Raw genomic sequence first — 18758 nt, forward strand, 5'->3', positions numbered from 1 at the left:
CCAACCCTGCCTTGCTCCTTGTTCCACACCTGGTGGGAAAGGGGAAGGTATTGCAGGGATGCTACAGTTACCTTTGTTTTTCTGTTTTCAAAGCTCTTGATGAAGTCTACAAAGTTGCTGAAACCAGTGAAAAAGCTGTTAAAAACGTAGCGAATCAAGCAACTTCGTGGGGCAAAAGTTTTGGGCAATGAAGATTAAAATGTAACACTACTGAAATTTTTGTAAACAAGTCTCTCCTACATGTACTCTTAATAAAAAGAAAATACTTCCAATCTATCTGGATTGCATGTATTCCTTGGGAATCTTTGGCTACATGTATTAAACACTTAGAATCACTGGCCTACAAAGACTGTATTACATCAGAGAGCAGAGAGCTAAAGCTGTACTATGCTATAAACACAAACCCTTCCTGATGAGGTAAGGGGTGGCTCAGAGTAAGCACAATGTAAAGTCAAGGACTTCACAGCTGGTATTTCTCATCCTTTCATTGAGTGTAAGTCATGACCATGTGTGAGCGCAAGTCTCTCAAGCTGAGCACCCAACGCCCATTTCAAGACAAGGTTAAGTACCTGTGTACTTCTGTGACTGTGCTTGTACCTCTGGTCTTATCTGTAAAATTGCAATTAGCTACTGTGCTGATGAAGACTCAAGTGTGTTTAAGGGACACATAACTGCTGAACACTAGCACTGTGATACTCAAACTGATGCTAACAACAGTGATGCATTACTGCTAGCAGAGCACCTAGCTTACCACTAACTGCTTAACACTGCCTGAGCTGGATCACTGGTACAGCTTCAACAGCACAGCAAGGTACTGATGCGTAATGAAGCACACAGTATGACAATAGAGTCATTTATGACATTTACAAGGCTTCTGTTAAACACACAGATGGCACAGATGCACTGAATCAAGCAGAAGCTGAAAGAATGAGAACTGAGCTCTCTGGGCTGTTAAAAAACCAACCAACCACCAAAACACACACACAAAACTCAAGCCAAACAAAAACCCAAGCCACACAAAACAAGAACAAAAAACCCCACCCCAACTGAACAAAAAAGCTAAAGTATCAAAAACACCCTGCATGCACATGAGCTTTGAATGAGATCTTAGAATCATACTTCAGACTCACCAGTTCCTAATAGAATAATTTAGAGGTCACTTACTTGGCATCAGCAAGAATTACTGTTGCTCCAACACTCCTTTCTGATGTGTTTCTTTTCAGTTGTCATCAGTGAATACAGGCATAGTACCAAGTTCCTTGCTGGGATAAAAAAAGTGATTGTTCTACTTGTTCTTCTGTATAATAGAGATATTTTGCATTTAGTAGTTTGCAGGCAGCATGTAACCCTGAGCATCGTAGTTGTCATCCTTATGAAATTCAGTTGCAGCTGTGGAGTACTGGTGGAGATCCTGTTCAACACAAACTGTCTGCATAATCAGCATGAGAGATTACAAGCACCTGCTATGTTAAGGATGCATTTTGCTCTATGTAGTAGGTATGGTTCAGAGCAGTTTCAAATCTCTGTTCAAATCTAACATCCAGTACCGACTGGCTCACTGACAAGCACCCAAGCTTGGTGAGCATCTAGTTACATGTAAGTGAATACAAGTAGTGACTGTGTTCTCAGCTGGAAGACACCACTAGTGGAGGGGTACGTCTATGCAAAGAGAGCATTCCCCAAGTAGTTTGGTCTAACCATTGCAATCAAGTTGGTTGAGGAGAAATTCAGTCAACCTTAAGGGCTCATCTCTGGATTAGCTAAAATCATGCCAGGTGGTGGGTTTGCTTTCTTTCAAACATCCTGGGAAAAGAAGTGTTAGCTTGTGGGTGTACAAGAATGTAAGATGTTAATGAATAGGGGAACTTGGGCATTATGCAGCTTTTGTGGCTTTTTTCCCCTTCAAAGTGGGTAGGAGGTTGAAAATATCCTGGTTAGCTATCTATGCCGGCTTTCCATATGCTCTTGACACTGAAAAGGTCCCATTTTTAAGGTCTGCACAGCCAGAACAGAGGTGCTTTACTAGCTAGAGAGAGGAAGAACAGTAAATTAGCCAAGTCTCTCTACTGCTACTGCACTTTGCTTTTGACAACTTTGCTGACAGATAATGCAGCTCAGCTTTTAAGATTATTTCTCTTTTCAATAATACAAGTACTTATTTATTAGGTTTTAGCCTCCAAGTTTTGGTGGAAGTAGGTTACAAATTGTCACAGTGTGATAGTTAAAATCTTAGTTTCATTTTACTATCTAATAAATGTTTGCATAAAAACTGCCCTGCAAAATATGTTCCAAGATACAGATCTCATGTTTAGAGCTACACACCTTGATCACTGCAATTCTTTCATTCTCAAAATGTGGGGTTTTTTTTGTTTTGTTTGTTTATTTTAAATAAATGCCAGCATATATACACATTGCACTTAAGTGATCTGCAGTACTTTTATAACCCTGGCTATCAGCATATACGATAGAGTAAGCCACTAATTAAATGCATCACACAGGTTTATTGCTCCATGCTAGCTACAAGAATAGTTCTTCACACAAATTTGAGAGGACACAGTAAAGACCTGGAATGACTTACCAAACATATCCAATTTCAAAAGTTTTGCTGACAGGCAAGTTTAAGAGACATCTGTATTAGTGAGCCCGTTAGGATAACCCAGAAAAGGTATCTTACCAGTAGGCATGTAATGAATAAACAAGTGTGCTGTGAAGATTGATTGTAACTACAGAAAGCTATTGCATGAAATAGAAAACAGTAATACACCAGCATAGGAGGTTTGGAAAGGTTAACTTTTTTTAATAACTGCTCTTCTCTCCAGGTTATGTCATGCAGTTACAAAGTAGTTAGAAAAAAAGCATGAGTTTCTGGGAGGGACTAGTTGTCTTTTAAAAAAAACATTCATATTCATTACATAAATAACATCTGGCACTTCAAGGGGACTCCACAGGACAAAAGCCTTACACTCTAAAAACTGTGCTTGATCCAGTACTGTGTTGAGGTCCATTTTGTTGTACTCTAATATGTTCAAAACTTTCAAGACCTCCCGATGACAAAAAAAAAAAAAAAAAACCACCCAACAAACCCAACAATCCAAAACCACAAAACAGGCTGTGTGTGTTAAGACAGTGATGAAGTTTATAGCAGCATTCTAGTTCCTCTGTAGTTTGGCCAATGATTTCTTGGTTCAGTTTCACTTTAGTTGTTCACTGAGGCACTATCTAATTTTCAGAAAGCCCTGAAGACTGCAAAAGAATTCCAAAAACCCTAAGTATGATTGCTTACCAAGTTCAGACTACCTCTTTTCTTAAAAAAAAAAAAAAAGCCAACAACAACAACAAAAAAATCCCAACAACAAACAAACCAAAACCTACGGTCAGAACAGTTATGTAGATACTTGATTAAAAATGTAACTAAAGTTGCTCAATAGTTTCAGCTTATAAAAATATTAGTTTGCCACCTCTATGTACTTCATGGTGATAGTCAAGCTAGTTCGAACAAGCAATAAAAGGCAGTCCTATAACAGCAGCACAGTTAAAGAAAATACATTGCCTAAAGAGAATCAGGCCTGAAGCTTCACTACAAATAAAAATTAGACTCTTATCAAAGTTAATCCCTGCTAGAGGCCCATTCTTCCCTTGACAATGCCACAGCATTGATCATAAAAGGCCTTACTGAAAGTGCCGAAGCCAAAATTACATCTTTAAACAAAAGTGCATGAAGTAATAATGAGCTAAGTGCTCATCTAGTACAGTATCTGATCTGAAGTCTGACAAGTGGCTCAGGTGGCAAGACCACTCTTTCATACATGAAATGTACCATTTTGTTTGTAGGCGAAATACCCAGAATGGCCCCCACAAGTGCAGATGAGTTGTTATCTTCAGATACATACTTGTATACAATTTCCTAATCCATGGATTTTTATTGTAAAAAAGACTACTCTGGACTGAAACTAATTGAGAATAGAATCCACTATAATGTCAGAAGAAAAGAAAATTTTATGGTTACATGTAAACTTGTGATAAGCTTTCTCAAGAAGAGGGTACATTAACAGCAAGAGGGACGGGATACAACAAGGAGCGGTAATGGCTTATTTATGTAAAGGTCAGGCCAGCCTCATTGTACACTTTGAAGACTTTCTCAATTGCATTGACATAGGCAGCTGTTCTCAGGTCCAGACCCAGGTTGTACTTCATGGCAGTACGCATGATTTGCTGAAACAGAAAAGGTTAATTGTGATTTCTGCAAGTTTCTCTACAGAACTAAATTAGACTTTGCTTGGAGGATCCAAGTTATAAAGAGCTGCTAGATTGGTATCAGAGCTCTGATCCTTTGTGGATCAATTTTAAAATTTCTTGATTACCCTTACAACTGAGATATGAAGGGGAAGAAAATCTTTTCCAGATTACTACATTGCACCTTTTCATGTCTTGGATCCATGTGTACCTCAGATACAGGAAGAAACAAGGTGTTTCAAGCAGTCTTTGCCTCGTTAATTAAAAATACTGCATAAAGGGATTAATCTAAAACTGCTGATGGTAAAGTAAAGCAGTCTTAGGTACGCTTAGGCAGGTACAAGAGAACAGTGAAAAAGTTTCTAATTACTACAGCTTCTACTAGAAAATATTTCATGATTTCATATATTATTCATTATTTGGGGGTTGGAACTAAATGATCTTAAGGTCCTTTCCAACCCTAACTATTCTATGATTAGTCTCCAATATTTAATATATCCAGATAAAGTTGACCATTCCAGCACAGAGGAGAAATACCTTCACCTCATACTCACAGTGTCTTCCATTATCATGAACTGTTTCTTCCTTTAATTGCAAAAAAAAAATCTGTATAATCCATTCAAAAACTTATGCAAAGTCATGTAAGTTCTTTTTCCTACAAGCATATTTACTAATGTAATATTTACCCGGGCAGAACGCTCCATTGTATAAGCCAAACCAGAGTGGACAATGTCTTTCTCAGATGCACCCTACAACAACAGGGAAGAAAATTGGGGTTTAATCCAAAACACAAAAAGGCACTAGTTGTGTATTAGGGACAATTACTGAAGCTTGCTTGCTCATATTCTTCTAATGACTGGTGTAAGAATCACCTTTACCGTATTACTTGAAGAGCTGATTATGGTCAATTCAATTCTAAAACCTCACAAGTAAGCACTGAAGACTTTTGTATACCTAGCTTCTAGATCCATACCGCTAACATTTTTTATTGATGTTATAACTACTGTTTTCAGCCTTCAGAACACACAGTAAGAGTTAAACAAAGAAGCTCCCAAGAGTCAATAATCTATAGAGGCTACCTGCAATTGTTTTGAAGCCAGTTATATTTTAGGAAGTGCATGGATCCCCAATTCATATACTCAACATTGTATTAGCCCTGAGCAACTCCAGAATAACTTTGTTCCTACTAAAATGTAAAAACACAGAACAATAAATAATTGATGATAACCTGTACTAGGATGACTATCAGTCTAAACCTTCCATCATGGCAACTGCTGTAATTTATCATAATTTGAGACCTGGCTTCACAAAATACATGCTTTCCCTCAAATACCAATTTAGACTGGATATAGAAATTACCTGGGCAGTTTTTATGGCTTGTGCTTAAGAGATCACAGCAACCGCTTTAAGCCACAGAACGTATTTACCATGCTATTTGTTCAGCCTAACATTTATGAAAACATCATATGGGTCAGGCTAAAGTCTATTTCTATCATCTAACAGTGGTCCGAGTTTACACACATTTCCTCTGATTTCTTCCTGAGGAAACACGGGTTAATAATTTTCACAACTCACTGGAGTTTTTCCCCCAGTCATCTGTCCCACCTCCTGAACTTGTGTTTAAAGAACCAAACCTACAGATCCTGTTAGCTGCCATATATCCCTTGACAGAGTATTACACATCTTAACTGTCTGCTGTGCTAGGAACCATCCCCTGTCCGTCATTCTGCACCTCACTCTGTTGGCCTTGTTTGAACACACCTCATTCTTGTTCATCATTCCTTACAATGAAGAATCTACCCATACCCATCTATTTTCACATCACTCATTCCATAGATTACTGTCTTCACCCTGGGACTACTTCCGGCCAATAGGACATGGACCATTGTTCCATGTATGAGCACCTTCTGTATCTTTGATCATTCTGTGATCTTACTCTGAACTTCTTCCACATCTACAGTATTAGAAGATACAGAGACTTAACCTGCATGCAGTATTCAGAAGGCAGATACGCTTTGTATTTATATTGTGGCATCATTAGTCAGTCATATTCTTTTCCCTTCAGAACCATTCCTAATGCTGGATTTGCTTTTTGATTGCTATGGATTTCTAAGCTTGTATTTTATCATTATCTCGAGATGAGCTCACAACCCAACATTTTATATTAAAATTTCCTCACCAGGTATTGCTACACATAAGATAACAATGAATTTCACCTGACATTTCTTTGTCCATTAACTCAGTCTTAAAGGAACATTTTACAATTTTTCACCCAGCTCTTATCTGTATTAATGTGGAGTTACAGAGTTACAGTGTATAAAACTGTCTGTAGTGTGAGATCCTACTGAAAGTTGTTTGGAAATCTTGCCAAACTACATCAACAAGATCTCCAAACAAATTCTGGTAATGTTAGAGGGGTATTTCTGACTACTTTCCATGGCCTCAAGTAAAAGAAATTAAAAATAGCTTACTTCCAGTATTCCTAAGCACTTCAGATCATTTGCTGCTTATTTGTTTTGTCATCAGGCTAACTATGTACTAATGCCTTGCTTGAGGAAAAAATCTCCATGATAGCTACGGTAAATGGAGATAAATGGTAATAAAAGTAATGGTAAAATGTAGATTACAGTTATAACGTCAGAATACATCTACAATAACAAAAAAACCAAGCAGCTACTACTTACCGATATCCTATCTTGAAATTCTGCTGTAGGCACAACTGGAATAGTTCCACCATGTTTCCCGAATTTTCTTTCCAAGCTTTCCTGAACAGACACTAGAAAGAAAAAAAAACAGAGGCAATTTAACTGACAAAGAAAGGAATGTGCTTCCTAATAAAGAAGCTGACCCGAGAACCTTCAGCATTCAATGATGTGAAATGCAGACCACAGGGACTAGGGGCAAAGCGATTAATCTTATTTTTGTTTTCTAAGAAAAAGGAAGATGTTGATTTTTCTTCATGTAGCTGAATGTCTCCAATAGTAGAAGTATTATATCTACAGTATAGTCACATGGCAAACAACTGTGGATTTACTGATCCCACTTCTCTAATCTCATAAAGCTGATAGAACAATCTGGATTAACTTTTCTAACTTGATAGACAGCATTAGACAAAATATTTCTTGAACTTATAGATCCATTAATTATCTCCTATTGCACTTTGCATATACACAATACTTGCTAAGAAAAAAGCTGATGTGCAATTTTAGTTTTTTCCCTTCGGACATGCTCTGGTATTTTGAATTGGTATTTATTTCAATTCACGAAATCTAATTAGTATGGTTTCCTAAACAGCATCAGAGTATTTCAGATGACACAATCCTGAAGTTAAGAAAGTGGTTTAAATGAGAGTTACCATAACCCTCAACTGCTTCAGAAACACCTTGAAAGGTATCATTTATAAGAAAAGGTTATATTAAAAGAATACTCAGATGTATGTTTTGTCACGTCCAATATCCCAAGATTCTCATGTATTTTCTACAAAATATTGTTTAAAAGAGAGCTATATCCTGCAGTTCTTCTCCATTAAGCTTCCTCTAGCCATGTAATTGGTATTCTGGCCCAGAAACTGAGAAGCACAGAATGACTTTAAGTGGAGCTGTAGGCCACAAGCAGATTTACAGTGCTGTACCAATTATATTATTGCCATTTACAGAAATCCTCTATTGTCATACAAGCAGAACAATGTTACCCACTAAAACTTTGAATACGTCTCAAATACCAAGTGTACAACTCAAAGACATCCCTTAAGAAGTAATAAATATTTCACATAAGTGGCCTGAGTTCAATATTTTCACAAAACTGAGGAAAGCATCACTTTTATTAATTAAAAGATAACTGAAAAAATTATGCATTTAACTTAAGTCATTAGAGTTGTAAGTCAGTTAACCTGTGAAATCTTACTCTTCAGTACGCAGCAACAGATTTGTGAGAAACTGCAGTGAATTCAAAATAGTTCTGTATTTCTTTCTCCCACATTTGGTGTTTGCTAGTCCAATCTATTAATTAAACACTGAGCTAAAGCGGAACTGAGGACTTACTGAGCAAGTGGTAGTTTGAATCCCTTTCATATTTAAAAGTCAAGCGGCCATAACTGACGTGGTTCAAGTTTTTCAGCCATTCAAAATATGATACTGTTACACCCCCAGCATTCAGATAAAGATCCTGCACAGAAATAGTAAATATCTTGAATTGTGACCATGTGACAAAGACAGCTTTATTGTGTTAAGCAAAAGCAAATAGAAGTATTATGTACAAAGTATTAGTTTAAACCGCAGTACAGAAAATGATCCAGTTGCTACTTTTACATTACTACACTTTCTTTCTTCTGCAGTCCAGGGGTTACTTCTACTTATTTAGTAGAGAATTTGACTTTAGAACACAAAGTTCAGGTGTGCTTGATTGCTTTCTTTTATTTTAACACAAGTTTTTAATCAAGAAAATTAGGGCATTCTTAGGCCATTTCAGTGAGTAAAGGTTGAAGATCAGCCACTCTTCCTATCAATATCACTTGATCAGGACACCCTTTCTCCAGGAAAATATTACCATTATACCTGAATAGGTCTTATTCTTCCAGATTATCACTATAGGTAACATTTACTCTCACAATCTACAATACATACTTCTGTCAGAATATCACCCAGAGACACAGTGTTTACATACAAATTGGCCAGTGTTTTTACTCTGCCTTCTCCCTTTGTTTGGTGGACTAGTTGATCAAATGTCAGCTAACACTCCAAAATGCAAGATGACAGATTTAAGAACTACTTGTGGGCTGCTCTCTCTTTCAAATGTGTAGACTTCATGTAATAGCTATCTTTGGTCATTTACAGGTGCAGTAAGATCTTTAAGTAATTAGTAGCAATCTTAAGCAACATTGATACCCATTTCCTAGACATCAGTTGTTAAAAGCCACTCGAAGAGAATGAATGGCTATTAATAAAAGCCTTCAATAAACAGCATCTTGCTACAATTCATAAAAATAATGCCCTTGTAATGAAAATCAAAGGTCAGAATAGAACCTTACAGGGATAACCATGATATTCCGCTCCAAGAAGATTTTGTCAGCTTCAGGAGTTGTAGGCCCATTAGCACCTTCAGCAATAATCTGAAAGGAATCACAGCAGAGTAACTCTGTTTCTGACCATGCTGATTATTTAGTAGTAGTATTTAAACAGGCCTTCTCTATTTTTCATTTGCATTTGAACTCTCCAACTTACTTTCGCTTTAACCTTGTGAGCATTGGCCTTAGTCAACTGCTTCTCGCTGGCAGCAGGGATAAGAATGTCACAGTCTATTTCCAGAATGCTGCCCTCAAGTGTCTGTGCTTTAGGGTAGCCCATGATTGTCCCGTGTTGCTGTTTGAAGAAAACAAGTTTTTAGTGTGTGTGTGTACTCGTTTGCCTTCCTTCCCTTCTTTTAACTTTCTGTTTTGAAAGAAGGGAGAAACAACAGTACTAAAAAGACAGCATATAAAGTAATTCCTACCCTTACTTAGATTAGACATAAAAAAAGCAAGCTACAAAGCTTGGATAACAGTCAAATTTCCCATGACTGAGGCACAACTGCTCTCTGGCCAAAGACACTGATAACTATTTGGGCTCTGGATTATTTAAACAAAACAAAAATTCCCAACAAAACAAGCAAACAAAAAAAAAAAAGTCCCTCAACTCTTAAAATACATGGCTAATACAATAGTTTTCAAACAACTGAAATGACCCGCCACTCTGCTACACACACGCTAAGTTGCGTCACATAAAATTTAAAAGTACAATTTTAAAATTCAGTACTACAATGATAACCTTTGTTTAGCAACAGAATCTTTTCATTCTTTTGAGAAAGGGGTTCGAATTCTCCCTATGTAAAAGAAGATGCATCCTTAGAAACTAAGTAAAAGATCACATTTTCGTGCCTGTGAACAGTTCCCTCAAGTCTGCTTCACTTTGAAACTGAAATAAAAAGACCATATCCAGTTTTCATTATAAACTACATATCCCACGTCACACTGACAGACAGGCTTTCATTTTTACAGAAACAATCAATAAGTAAGAAGCAGTAAAAGTGCACTTTGAAGTCTTTAATGTCCATATGCTTGTGATTCTCAGTCAGCAATCCTTCAGGAACCTTTTTGCTCCGGTTCCTTCAGACATCCTTCCTATTTTAGTAATAAGAAAGGCAAAATAATCATGAATTCCAATTCTGAAACCAAAGTAATTAGCCTGCCCACATGCAAGCCTTTGCCATTTTTCTGAGAGTCAGGTCAAAGGGTAAAGAAAAGTACCACAGGCATTCATATTGGGTATAAGGAGAAAGCCAAAAGAATCAGCATTCCTAAGCCATTTTATAAGTACTAATTGCAGCATGATTTAAATATCACAAATTAACACCTGTCTACACTCATCCTATGTACTTACAAAGCCGACAAAAATGAAACTCTGCTCAGCTAAGTTTCATACCAATTTGTAATCTTCTAGTTCCTTTGGGTCAATCCCATCAGGATTCCAGATAGAACCATTAAACTCTCCAACAGCAACACATTTCGCTCCAAAACGATGCAAGTATCTCATAGAATGCAAGCCCACGTTACCAAATCCCTATAGGTGGAAAGAGAAAGGAAAAAGCAGTTAAACCTTCAGCTAAAATTATGATTACTGCTAAGGCTTATATAGCTTTGAATAGTTTTAAATAGTTCATCTACTGGCATATCTTGGCATCAGATGATGTGTATAAGAAAGATGGAAGAAATCTACACACATTCTATTCCAGTCTGAATATCATTGTAGAAATTCTGCATGGTAGCCAGCAGTGTACAGTTGCTATGTTTTTTATACTGGAAATACAGAAAGGAAGCACTAATGCTACTACAAAAGTGCCAAAACTATGATGTTTATTGACATAAGAAAATTAAGTGTATTTCATAACAAGCACTGTTCCAGAGGGATTCATGGATTTTTGTATGATGATTCAAAGGTTTGACTAATGTTTTCAGGCCAAGAAATAAACTAAATATTCATTTAATTTGGGTAATGAGGGCTTATAAGTGTAAAACCATCCCACGATGCAAAGCATTAAACAAGAACATCATTAATTCTTCACATTAAATCATATAACCTAGTAGGAACTATGTAATTTCTAATACATTTCTGAAATGGTCCTGTACAAAACATATTCCCCCAAATTTAAATTCAGATAATCTTGCATTTCATTAGCATGTTTTACACCTAAACCTAATTCCAGACCATTATTCAATATTCTGAAAGTAAAGGAACACAGGTGGCAGACCAAAAGGTCATACGATCCATGTCTAAAGTTTGTAGTAAAATTCTATGCTGGAGAAAAGCTGAATATTAACTTCCTGTAGAACACAGCTCCAATTATGTTTAGCTGTTCTTATGGCCATGTCTTCAGTCTAAGCTATGCCTAAGCGCCTGTTGGTAGCTCTCTGCCAGGCATGAAAATGCCAAAGTGCAGAGAGATGAATGTGCTGATGGGTCTGTGAAGGGCAGAGATGTTTCAGCCCACTGGGTAACTAGAAGACAATTTGGAGGTTACGATTACTGAACTATATTTAACCAATAATGCATTGAAAACAACAAAGCAATCTCTCAGATCCTCCATTTAACATGCTGTTTGAAGCCGGACAGAAAAAGTTATTTCTTTGAAATTTTAAGAATGATAATGCGTATTACTGAATACCAAACCCCTCCAAAATTCAACTACATAAATCCTGAGGTCTTATGAACACCAAAGACTTATGTCTACAAGGATGCTGGGGAGGGACTATTCATCAGGGACTGTAGTGACAGGACAAGGGGTAACGGGTTCAAACTTAAACAGGGGAAGTTTAGATTGGATATAAGGAAGAAATTCTTTACTGAGAGTGTGGTGAGGCACTGGAATGGGTTGCCCAGGGAGGTTGTAAATGCTCCATCCTTGGCGGTGTTCAAGGCCAGGTTGGATGAGGCCTTGGGTGGCATGGTTTAGTGTGGGGTGTCCCTACCCATGGCAGGGGGGTTGGAACTAGATGATCTTAAAGGTCCTTTCCAACCTTAACTATTCTATGATTCTATAAGGTATTGGTTTCTACTTTTCCAACTGCTCATCCCAAAGTGGAACAAAAACATAACCCTCAATTCCTTCTCTCCCTAAAATGTTTTATTACAAAACAGTGCAACGAATTGTGTGTAGGCAGAAACAGCGTCACAGCTCATTAAAATGCGTGCAATGCCTTAGTTTAAAGAGCTCCTGTAATAGTATTTCACTTTGTTCTTGCAGCCTATATTTATAAAGACTGGAGACTTGGGCTTTGTGCCTATAAAGCGCAATTGGAAGTTCAGTTTTTTAAAAATAGTCCAAAATAAAGGGCACCTGCGTCGCTTGAAAGGTGTTTTTAAAGTTTGAGAGTAAAGGTTAACTTGGAAGTGGTAAAACCTTAACAGGATTTACTGCTATAGCCCTTTTTAAAAGCAGCTCCACTGGAAATTTGTTTACTACTTTTTCCCAACAGTTGAGGAAAAAAGTTACCTGAACAGCAAATGTTTTATCTCCAAATCCAGGAGTCATTCCTAATATACTCATATATGATGCTTCATTGATGAAATTTTCAATTCCATGGAAGAGACCACGCCCAGTTGCAGAAATACGTCCATGGATTCCACCCTGGCTGATGGGTTTACCAGTTACACATGCATGTGCATTAATATCCTGTAAAACAGTGAAGGACTTGTGAGCTGTGGAATTAATCAAAGAACAACTAGAACTAGAAGTTTTGTACACTTTAGAGACAAGGACGAACAGGAATCATGAGTCAGAACATGTTATAGTCTATATACATTTAGCTTGTAAAGATTATTTCCTTCCTCAGTTTGCGTGAACACCTCAGAAGTACTCTAGTAGCTGTCAGGAAAGTTGTGTAATGCAGTATTGGATATGTTCTGTAATTTTTCATTGTATTAAAGTGTATATGTTCACTTCACTTCAGCCTGTACTTAGTTAATTATGGTGATATCTATGTTGTACTGTTAGCAATAAGCAGACTTGACAACTGAAAAAGCTTTTTGGGTATGTTTCTCAAAATTAGCTCCTATTACAGGCATGATTGTTGTAATTTTTCTTGATATTTTAATCTTTAAAAGTGCTCAGACATATCTTGGACTGGTTTTTAATCATCTTTAAAATGCTTAGTGTTCCTTTATACTAAATTCAGTTATTTTGAAACAACAATACTGGCCAACCATCCTGCTGTCAGAATACAGGGATGTTTGATGTTAGAGGAAAATCTACAATACACTGGTCATATGGAAAAGTCAGAGAAGTATTTAGTATGTTTATTCAAAAAAGCGACATATAATCAAGCCTCTATCCTTAATTTGGTGGTAATAAAATTAAACTTTCCAAATGCTAGACAGCTAGCCAAGATAAAACAGACTATTTAAAACCAGTGCTAATTTTTCAAATTGAAATTAATAACTTGAACAACTACTTCCAAACTAGACACTGTTTGGGTCTCCCTCTTCTGTCACCACTGGTTCCCATGCTCCCACACCCTGGGAGCACAGTCACACAGTTGACTTGGCCACCAATACAAGTAAAAGTTTAGGGATGAAAGAGAATCCACTGAAATGAGTCTGCCAGCAGCCGGATGGGTTTCTGTTCCACCAACCGCATATTCACTGGGAGGCTCCCTCCTCTCCACTACTTATGCCAAATGCATTTGCATGCTTGTGGCGTGAGGGCAAGATGCTTGGTGAGAGGAAGGAAACAAGCAGACAAAAGTTAGTGGAGGCAGAATGACAGGAGATACTTAAGAGCCTTAATGCAAATGAAAACTATTTATTGTTTGAAAATGACAGTGAGTTCACATATAAAGCCAAAGATAACCCCTCTTTAAAAACAATAAAAATGATGCTGGGCTTGCCACAAAATTCCTAATTCTGTTTCCCAAAATACGGCTGCATTGCTTTCATTACGCTGTATGCTCCCTCTGGTGGTGTATCAACTATAAACAACATCTGTGGTGGTGGTCTGTTAGAACAATTTGGCCTGGTGTTTTGATGTTATTTTTAGGTTTTCATTCTGTTTCAGACTTAAATTGCATCTTAGCCTTCATGCATTCACAAAGGAGGAAGTATCTTTTACAAATACTTGAAGAAATACAGCCTCCCACCATATATAATTTGTATTTATTAAAGTCCCTTCACATGTCCCAAAAGTCAGTTGGATGTGTCAGAAGTACAATAGAGTGGAAAGCATGAATTTAATCAAAAACTTCAGCTATATATAATTCAGTGATCCAGCAACTTAAGGTGGATTTTCTGGAACAGTTAACATGGTAGTTATTAAAGACTTGCATGGTTTGGCAAGGAAATAGAGCATGAGGTGAGGGCAGGTCTGGGTCCTCTTAAAGTCACATATATGAACCACAGTCAATGTCAAAGTTCTAAAAACTTTGGTATTAAGTCAATCAAAAGATGTTTAACACATCTTGGGTGAAAAAGAAAGACCATGGCTTTTAATGAGAAGCTTGTAAAATGGCTCATGACTAGCATTAAAGACTTCTATATTAGAACTTAGCTGGCAAAATTGTAACACTGAACTTTTGCTTGTTTGTTAACTTCTTTCTACGCTGCACTAATACTCTCTGACGTCTGTAGACTTCTCAGACAGGTCACTTTCACTGACGAGCTATCTTTCCAGTAATCTGAATGTAGTCCCTTGCACAGCTTCCACCTGTTTTCTAATTACTGTTAGTTTCACTTTTGCTCCATGGTCATTTTCTGCTCTTCATTCCTTTCCCTTTTTTCCCCATGGTTACTTCTGTATGTTTAGTATTCCTTAATCACCTTGAGTTTTGTTCTTGGTGTCTCAACCAGATAGTTATCTGGAACATCTTGCTCTACAAATTGGTTTTGATAGGTTACTCCCCTTGTCCAGGGTTCTCACCTTCCTTTTCTGTACCACAGTAGTTCCAAAGTTCCACTATGGCTACTATTCTCTCTTCCATGTACAAACAAACAATCCAACAAAATAAAGTGATTTTTTTCCTTATTTAAATTCTTTAATTAACTTTTCAGAAATATATCTAAATCCTCTTGGGGTTTTGATTTTTTTTGGGGGGGTTTAGTTGGTTTTTTTTTTTTAGTCTTCAAGAATTGGGTACTGCCATGCAGAGAGAGTCTAAGATTATAAGAAACTGTTGTGGCATAACTCATATTGTATTTTTATCCTCAGTAGTTGTTGGTTTGTTTTCTTTTGTCACTGAAGTATGTGCATATGTAGGACTGCACAACAAGCTGAGATGGTAAGGGGAAAGAATAAGAAATTCATCATTTAAAAATCTTCCCCTGTACCAGTGTTTAGCTTTCCACCTATTAAAACCCCTGAAGTTTCTGTATAAAACTGTATGTGAACTATTAACAAATACAGCAAATGTTAAAGCAGGTCATGTGATGTGAGCCCTCTGCGTCAGTTGTAGTACAACAGTGCAGTTGTATCACAGTGAAACACGCATTTTAGTGCAGTGAGTTAAATGTTAAAACTTAGAATGCTTTGAGGCAGTAGTTTTCTTAAACATCGTAATTTTAAGTTATGACTGAGGGAGCAAGTTGCCATTCTGTGTGTTGAAGTCATCATTTTGGCTTTTTATGAAGTTTAAAGTTTGAAATAAAATATTTATGTATGTGAATAAGAGAAAATAATGTTTTATAGCAATATCCCTATTTAACAGACAACTCGGTGTAAAAGTAATTTAACTCAACTAATCAGCATGCTGCAACCTATCCCTCAAGCATTTCTTTCTCCCTCACCCTGTAAGATACCTTAGACTGCATTTCAGATCTAGAATAACCAGTGCCATCCCATCCTCCTATTGTTATAGGCATTAGACAGCACAAAACAAGTATTTCTCCAAGAGATATCGGAAAGCATTGCAGAAAGTAAAAAAAAAAAAAAAAAAAAAAAAAATTTAAACGAGCTGGGATAGCTCACAACATCTGAAAGAGAAACTAGAAAGTTTGGGTAGCATAGGCAGTAGACCCTTAAGAAATAACTTGTCCATAATACATTTTTCTTTCATACAACCTGTCAAAAGCACACAACAAAAGTATCTGGTCAACAGTCATGTTTTTGGTGCAGTCAAAACAGGTATAAATATCATAAATAGTTTGGATTAGAAGGGACCTTCAAAGCTCATCTGGTCCAACCCCCCCCGCAATGAGCAGAGACATCCTGAACCAGATCAGGTTGCCCAGAACAACATCCCTGAATGCCTCCAGGGATGGTGCATACACCACCTCTCTGGACAAGTGTCCTGGGTTCATCAGTAGCAGTCATTTTTCTCCTTCGTAGTAGCTGGTGCAGTGCTGTGTTTTTGACTTTCAGCCTGAGAACAACACTGATAACACTGATGTTTTTAGTTGTTGCTCAGTAATATTTACTCTGACCAAGGACTTTCTTGAGTCTCATGCTCTGCCAGGGAGGAGGGGAAGCCCAGAGGAAGCAGAGATAGGACACCTGGCCCGAACTAACAAAGAGGAGGTATTCCATACCACAGCACATCATACCCACTATATAAACCGGGGGCAATTACTCGGAAGGGTTAGATCACTGCTCAGTAGGGCTGAGTATTGGTCGGCGGCTGGTGAGCAGTTGTATTCTCTTCCTTTGTTATTTCTCTTATCATTATTATTATTGGTGGTAGCAGTAGTGGTTTGTGTTATACCTGAGTTACTGGACTGCTCTTATCTCAACCTGTGGGAGTCACATTCTTTCGATTCTCCTCCCCATCCCTCTGGGAGCGGGGTAGGAAGAGGGGGGAAGGAGCGAGTGGCTGCATGGTTCTGGGTTGCCGGCTGGGCTTAAACCACAACAGTGAGTTTTTCTGGGTTTTTTTTCCCTTTGAAGGTGCTGGATGGTGTTGAACAGGGCTCTGTAAGCATAGGCCAAGCCCCAGCACGTTGCCATGATTTGTCCCTTTCTGGTACGACCAGGATGACAACACACCTCATTTAAGTGTTTTACTAATTTTTCTGGATTTTGCACTTGTTCAGTGGTGAAATTCCAAAGCACTGGAGGGGTCCACTGACCTAGATACTTGCCCATACTATCGCATACACCCTGCCACTCATGGCTGTCCAGCCTCGGGGAAAATCTCTTGGTCCTCCTATATCGTCATCTAACCCTAGACAAGACCCAAATCTGACTCTGCTTAACTTTTCAGATGAAATGGTCTTGGGTAAAACACACTCTGTATGCGTGCCAACATGCTGATCCCCATCACAATCAGCAGGCAGGTCTCAAGGATACCCAAAGGCCATTCAAAACCTTCAGAACTCTCAAATGATGCTGTAAATTGTCTGGTGGTGGGGCTGGGAAGGTAAGGGAATGTCTCCCTCATAGGCTGACCACTTGAAGAGGTAAAAAAAGATGTGTAATTGCTAAACACTTCCATTATATACCTCCCAAAGTATAAAGGTGGTGACCACGCTGGGAACGCAAGCCAGATCAGTTTCATGATCAATGAGTCTATTGTATTACAAGTCATTACCATAAAGTACAATGAAACAAGAACCTTAGCCCAAGCTCCCAAGCCCATAAACGCTACCACAGCAAATACCGGCTGTAAGTAAGGTACGACATCCTGAAACTCAGATCAAGAGCAACAACTTTGAGAGCCAATAAATCAGCATTGTAACAAATGACTATTAATCAGAAACAATAAATGCTTATCACAAATACGATTAGACACACTCTGGTCAGATCTGTTGTTATCTCAACCCTTTGTGCCCCACACTGGGTGCCAAAAAGACCTGTCATGGTTTAAGCCCAGCCGGCAACCCAGAACCACGCAGCCACTCGCTCATCCCCCTCTTCCTCCCCGCTCCCAGAGGGATGGGGAGGAGAATCGAAAGAATGTGACTCCCACAGGTTGAGATAAGAACAGTCCAGTAACTAAGGTATAATACAAAACCACTACTGCTACCACCAATAATAGTAATGATAAGGAAAATAACAAGGGAAGAGAATACAACCGCTCACCAGCCACCAACCGATACCCAGCCCGACCCAAGCAGTGATCTAGCCCTTCCAGGTAACTGCCCCCTGTTTATATAGTGGGCATGATGTGCTGTGGTATGGAATACCTCTTTGGCTAGTTTGGGTCAAGTGTCCTGTCTCTGCTTCCTCACAGCTTCCCCTCCTCCCTGGCAGAGCATAAGACTCAGAAAGTCCTTGGTGAGAGTAAACATTATTGAGCAACAACTAAAAACATCAGTGTTATCAGTGCTGTTCCCAGGCCAAAAGTCAAAAACACAGCACTGCACCAGCTACTGCGAAGGAGAAAAATGACTGCTACTGCTGAACCCAGGACAACAAGCTGTTCCAGTGTTTCACCACTGCCACTGTAAAAAATTTTTTCCTCACATCCAGCCTGCATCTCCCCTCTTTCATTTTAAGACCATCACCCCTCGTCCCATCACAACAGGCCCTGCTAAAAAGTCTCTCCCTATCTCTCTTATAGGCCCCTTTTA

General features: G+C 38.2%; 1 protein-coding gene across 4 annotated transcripts in view; it reads right to left on the reverse strand.

The window, feature by feature from the left end:
- Nucleotides 1-3308: 3308 nt before the first annotated feature.
- GLUD1 (glutamate dehydrogenase 1) overlaps nucleotides 3309-18758 on the reverse strand; it is a 33666-nt gene continuing 18216 nt past the window's right edge. For 3 of the 4 annotated variants that reach the window (XM_080622221.1, XM_080622224.1, XM_080622223.1), the window contains 8 exons: nucleotides 12757-12936; nucleotides 10689-10826; nucleotides 9453-9590; nucleotides 9260-9340; nucleotides 8274-8397; nucleotides 6918-7009; nucleotides 4920-4982; nucleotides 3309-4212 (listed from right to left, as the gene is read on the reverse strand). In XM_080622221.1, coding sequence (XP_080478347.1) covers nucleotides 4093-4212; nucleotides 4920-4982; nucleotides 6918-7009; nucleotides 8274-8397; nucleotides 9260-9340; nucleotides 9453-9590; nucleotides 10689-10826; nucleotides 12757-12936 — 936 coding nt within the window. In that variant the 3' untranslated portion in view covers nucleotides 3309-4092. The remainder of the gene's footprint in view (nucleotides 4213-4919; nucleotides 4983-6917; nucleotides 7010-8273; nucleotides 8398-9259; nucleotides 9341-9452; nucleotides 9591-10688; nucleotides 10827-12756; nucleotides 12937-18758) is intronic. The other variant, XM_080622222.1, reaches the window with a different exon arrangement.

This window comes from Psittacula echo (genome assembly GCF_963264785.1).
Source record: "Psittacula echo genome assembly, chromosome: 6".
Lineage (NCBI taxonomy): Eukaryota > Metazoa > Chordata > Aves > Psittaciformes > Psittacidae > Psittacula > Psittacula echo.